This window comes from Rhinolophus ferrumequinum, chromosome 11 (assembly GCF_004115265.2).
Source record: "Rhinolophus ferrumequinum isolate MPI-CBG mRhiFer1 chromosome 11, mRhiFer1_v1.p, whole genome shotgun sequence".
NCBI lineage: Eukaryota > Metazoa > Chordata > Mammalia > Chiroptera > Rhinolophidae > Rhinolophus > Rhinolophus ferrumequinum.
The window spans coordinates 8,795,206-8,798,872 of record NC_046294.1 but is presented as its reverse complement, the minus strand read 5'-3'; the positions used below and the strand labels follow the sequence as shown (position 1 = coordinate 8,798,872).

The following is a 3,667-nucleotide window of genomic DNA, read 5'->3' as shown; positions in this document are numbered from 1 at the left end:
TACTGTCATGTGCCATTATTGCAGTTCCAAAGTCATTTTTGGTTCAAAAAGTCAGTCTCCTTGCTTTCTACCAACAGATCACAGGCTGGCTGGGTTTTTGGTGTTTCTCAGTGTGTTTTCCTGGCCCAGTGCCAGGTGCATCCTGTGACTCCTTCCCTCATTGAGGGGAGGGATGACAATGGCCACCAGGAGAATAAAAGGAGGAGCTCAGGGCACTCAGCTCCAAAGCGAGTTCCTTCTTCGCTGCCACACCGCAGTCACCAGCCCACAGCCGCCGCTGCACCATGAAGCTGCTGACAGTCCTCATGCTGATCGCCCTGCCCGTCTCCTGCTTTGCAGGTGAGCACTGACAAGGAGGGCGGGCTTTGCTTACAGGTTGTTGTCAAGGCCCCTGTGGACGACCTCCTGTTCCCCACAGCCCAGCACAGAGCCTCTCATCTCTCCAGGGTCCTCGTTATTCGTGTGTTTGGCTTCTCTGGGCTGTGGAAGCCAGGACGGGGGTGTAAGGAGACAAATGTCAGGGCTTGAAGGAAATCCCAGATCCTGAGTTTACTCTCCTAGATGTGAGAACTCAAGACCGTTGACCATAATCTTTCTGAATGTGCGTCTCTACTGGGATGTCAGATGACACACCCTAGCTACGCCCAAAACGGCGTTCATACCTCTGTAAGTGAGCCCACTTTTTCATGCTTCCATCCAGGTTCTGGCTGCCCGCTCTTTGAGAAAATGGTAGATAAGCTAGTGTCTTCTGAAGTGGGCGTTGATCAATTCGTCGAGGATTTTCAAGAGTTCGTAAATGATGAAGACACTGCAAACGCACTAAAGGAAATGAAGCAATCTTTTCTTGACCAGGATTATAAAACTCTGGAAAACATCCAAGTGATTGTGGTAATTTCGATTTCTTTTTTAAGTGTTTTGAATCCACTAGACAGAGCAAGCAGGTTCTAAGTTTGTCACTAATTATGCCAAAGCAAGTGTTGACCATGCTTTGTTTCACTGACTTCCATTGCTGGTGAGTGTGAATAATACTGTGACACCAGGAAAGCCATCCAAGGTGCAGTGCTGCTCTGTCTCTTCACTTTGTGGAATCCTTAGTGAATGATAAATGAAAAGGACCAAGAGGGGGGAAATCGCTTGGGCAAAAGCTCCCCTAACCCTCAGCTCAGAAAATATCTGATTCTTAAGAAGACCTTCCTTCACTTGTACGAGTGATCTGAATAATAAATTTTACTTGTTTGTAGATCAAATAGTCAAATAAGACTATTTAAGACTTTCTAATAGAGTCCAGACAATTCGTTTTAAGGATTATTCCACATATCTTATTTGTTTTAATTGGGGTGACAATTGTTTGTAAAATTACAAAGATTTCAGGTATACAGTTCTGTATTACATCATCTATAAATTCCATTGTGTGTTCACCACCCAGAGTCAGTTCTCCTTCCATCACCATATATTTGATCCCCCTTACCCTCGTCTCCCACCCCCCACCTCCCTTACATATCTTAACAATGCGCATATCTTACTAACACAATCTAAAGTGCACTTTCAAGCAATCCACATTTGTTAGTATAAAAGACTGAATCCCTGGCCATTAATTAAAGACCCATGAACGACACGTGCAGATCATGGGTATGAACCCACCACGGGTGAGGGAAATGTTTAAAATTAAAATCAGTAGTTTAACAATGAGATAATCTTTCAAATTATGACAGATTTGTTTAGTTTTCACGGAGACTTTTTCCGTATCCTAAAGTAACACTTAACACACCCCAGGGTAGACAATTTAGAAGCATTGCCAAAGATCAAACGTACAAGTGTCCGTCACAAGGAAGATTCTGAAACAGGGTGCAACATGAAACAACCTTGAAGACATGATAAAAAAAAAAAAAGCCAGTCACAAAAAGACACATATAGCATGACTCCACTTCCGTCAGTTTTCTAGAGTAGCCAATGTCTTAGAAACAGAAGGCAGAGTAATGGATTTCAGGAGTTGGGTGGTGAGGAACTTGGGAGTGTTTAACGGGGCTGGAGTTGCACTTTAGCGAGATGCAAACGTCCTGGGGTCTGGTTGCTCTGCAAAGGGAATATTCTTAACACTACTGAACCGTGTATTGAAAATGGTGAAAATGTGTCATGTGCATTTAAAATAATTGCATTTTTCAAAAATGGAACGACTGCTGTATAGGAATATTTTGTTTATAAACCTAGATTAGGGGCAGCCGGATAGCTCAGTTGGTTAGAGTGCGAGCTCTCAACAACAAGGTTGCCAGTTCAATTCACGGATGGGATGGTGGGCTGCGCCCACGGCAACTAAAGGTTGAAAACGGCGACTGGACTTGGAGCTGAGCTGCGCCCTCCACAAATAGACTAAAGGACATGACTTGGAGCGAATAGGCCCTGGAGGAACACACTGTTCCCCATATTCCCCAATAAAAGTTAAAAAAAAACCCCTAGATTAGACAAATATGTCAGAGTGCACATCTCCGATATTTTGTGGCCCACAAAGGATATGGTGGAAGCATCAGATTGTGTTCTCTATTTCTAACATGTGAGATCATACAGGAGCTCTAAACATTCACATGTCATCGTATTTGAGCCGACATATTGAAAACTGGTAACACTGCATAATTTTGTTAGATACCTTATTTCAAAGAACAGGAAGCATACTGATAAAATTATTAAAGGTACCCTTGGGGTTGGGGGTTGGAGAGACCTGGAAATAGGAGTCCTCTTAGCTACCAATTAATGTTTCATGAACAATAGAATAAATGACGAGGTAATTCTGATTTTACTGGCAGTGCTATTTTTCTTGAATGTCAGATGTGAGTAGACAAATCCAGGAAAACAATGAAAGAAATATTTGGTTTTCCAGATTTTCCTCTTATGAGGAATTAGAATGGAGGTGATGTCTCTGTTTTGTTTTCCAGCAAACAATATATAACAGTGTCTGGTGTGCTGAATATTAAATTTCCACAACCGTTCGGCTCAGAGGACTATAGAGAATGATCACAACGGAGTATCTATTGGTAGAAACCACAACTTATGTTTCTGTTTTTTGTCTTTTGATCTGAAAACGCCAAGACAATTGTTGAAACCTCAAATACATTGTCATTTCAATAAAGTATCTGCAAACCTAACGTTCTTTCTTGTGATCTGATGAAAATGGAGGGTTTTAGAGAGACTCACACCACACTCGCATGTGTTCGCACACACACACACACACACACACACACACACTCACACCCCATTATCCATGAAGAGCTCACAGAGGCAGGACTGCAGACTCTGAGCAGCACGCTGTTCCTTACCACCTGTAGCCCAACATCGACCCTTCTATGGAAAGTGACTTTCCTCCCCTCTCACCCCCATCTTCCCAGACGATCTGTGCCTCGCTCAGGCCCTGAGGTCCTGGTGGCTGCGTCAAACTCAACATCCCACATGTCCTTCAGTCCCTGTGTCCAAGCTGAGCCCTGCTCACCATGACCGGGCTCTCTGTGTCCCTGGCCCGAGTGTGCAGGGAGGGGAACAGCAGCGAGAAAGGGGACTCAGGCAGGGCAGGGATGACTCCTGTCTGCACCCTACGATTGGATCTACAGCCTCAACCGGGTTGTTAGAATCTCTCATTAGCAGCTCCCTCACTGAGATCTATTGAAAGTCAGCCCTCGAC

The 3,667-nt window shown here is 44.1% G+C and overlaps 1 protein-coding gene across 1 annotated transcript; it reads left to right on the top strand.

Moving 5' to 3' along the window:
- Positions 1-227: 227 nt before the first annotated feature.
- Positions 228-3,137, top strand: LOC117031013 (mammaglobin-A-like). Its single transcript, XM_033121290.1, has 3 exons — positions 228-339; positions 701-888; positions 2,928-3,137. The coding sequence occupies exons 1-3, from the start codon at positions 285-287 to the stop codon at positions 2,964-2,966; spliced, it is 282 nt and encodes a 93-aa protein (XP_032977181.1). The 5' UTR covers positions 228-284; the 3' UTR covers positions 2,967-3,137.
- The last annotated feature ends 530 nt before the right edge of the window (positions 3,138-3,667 follow it).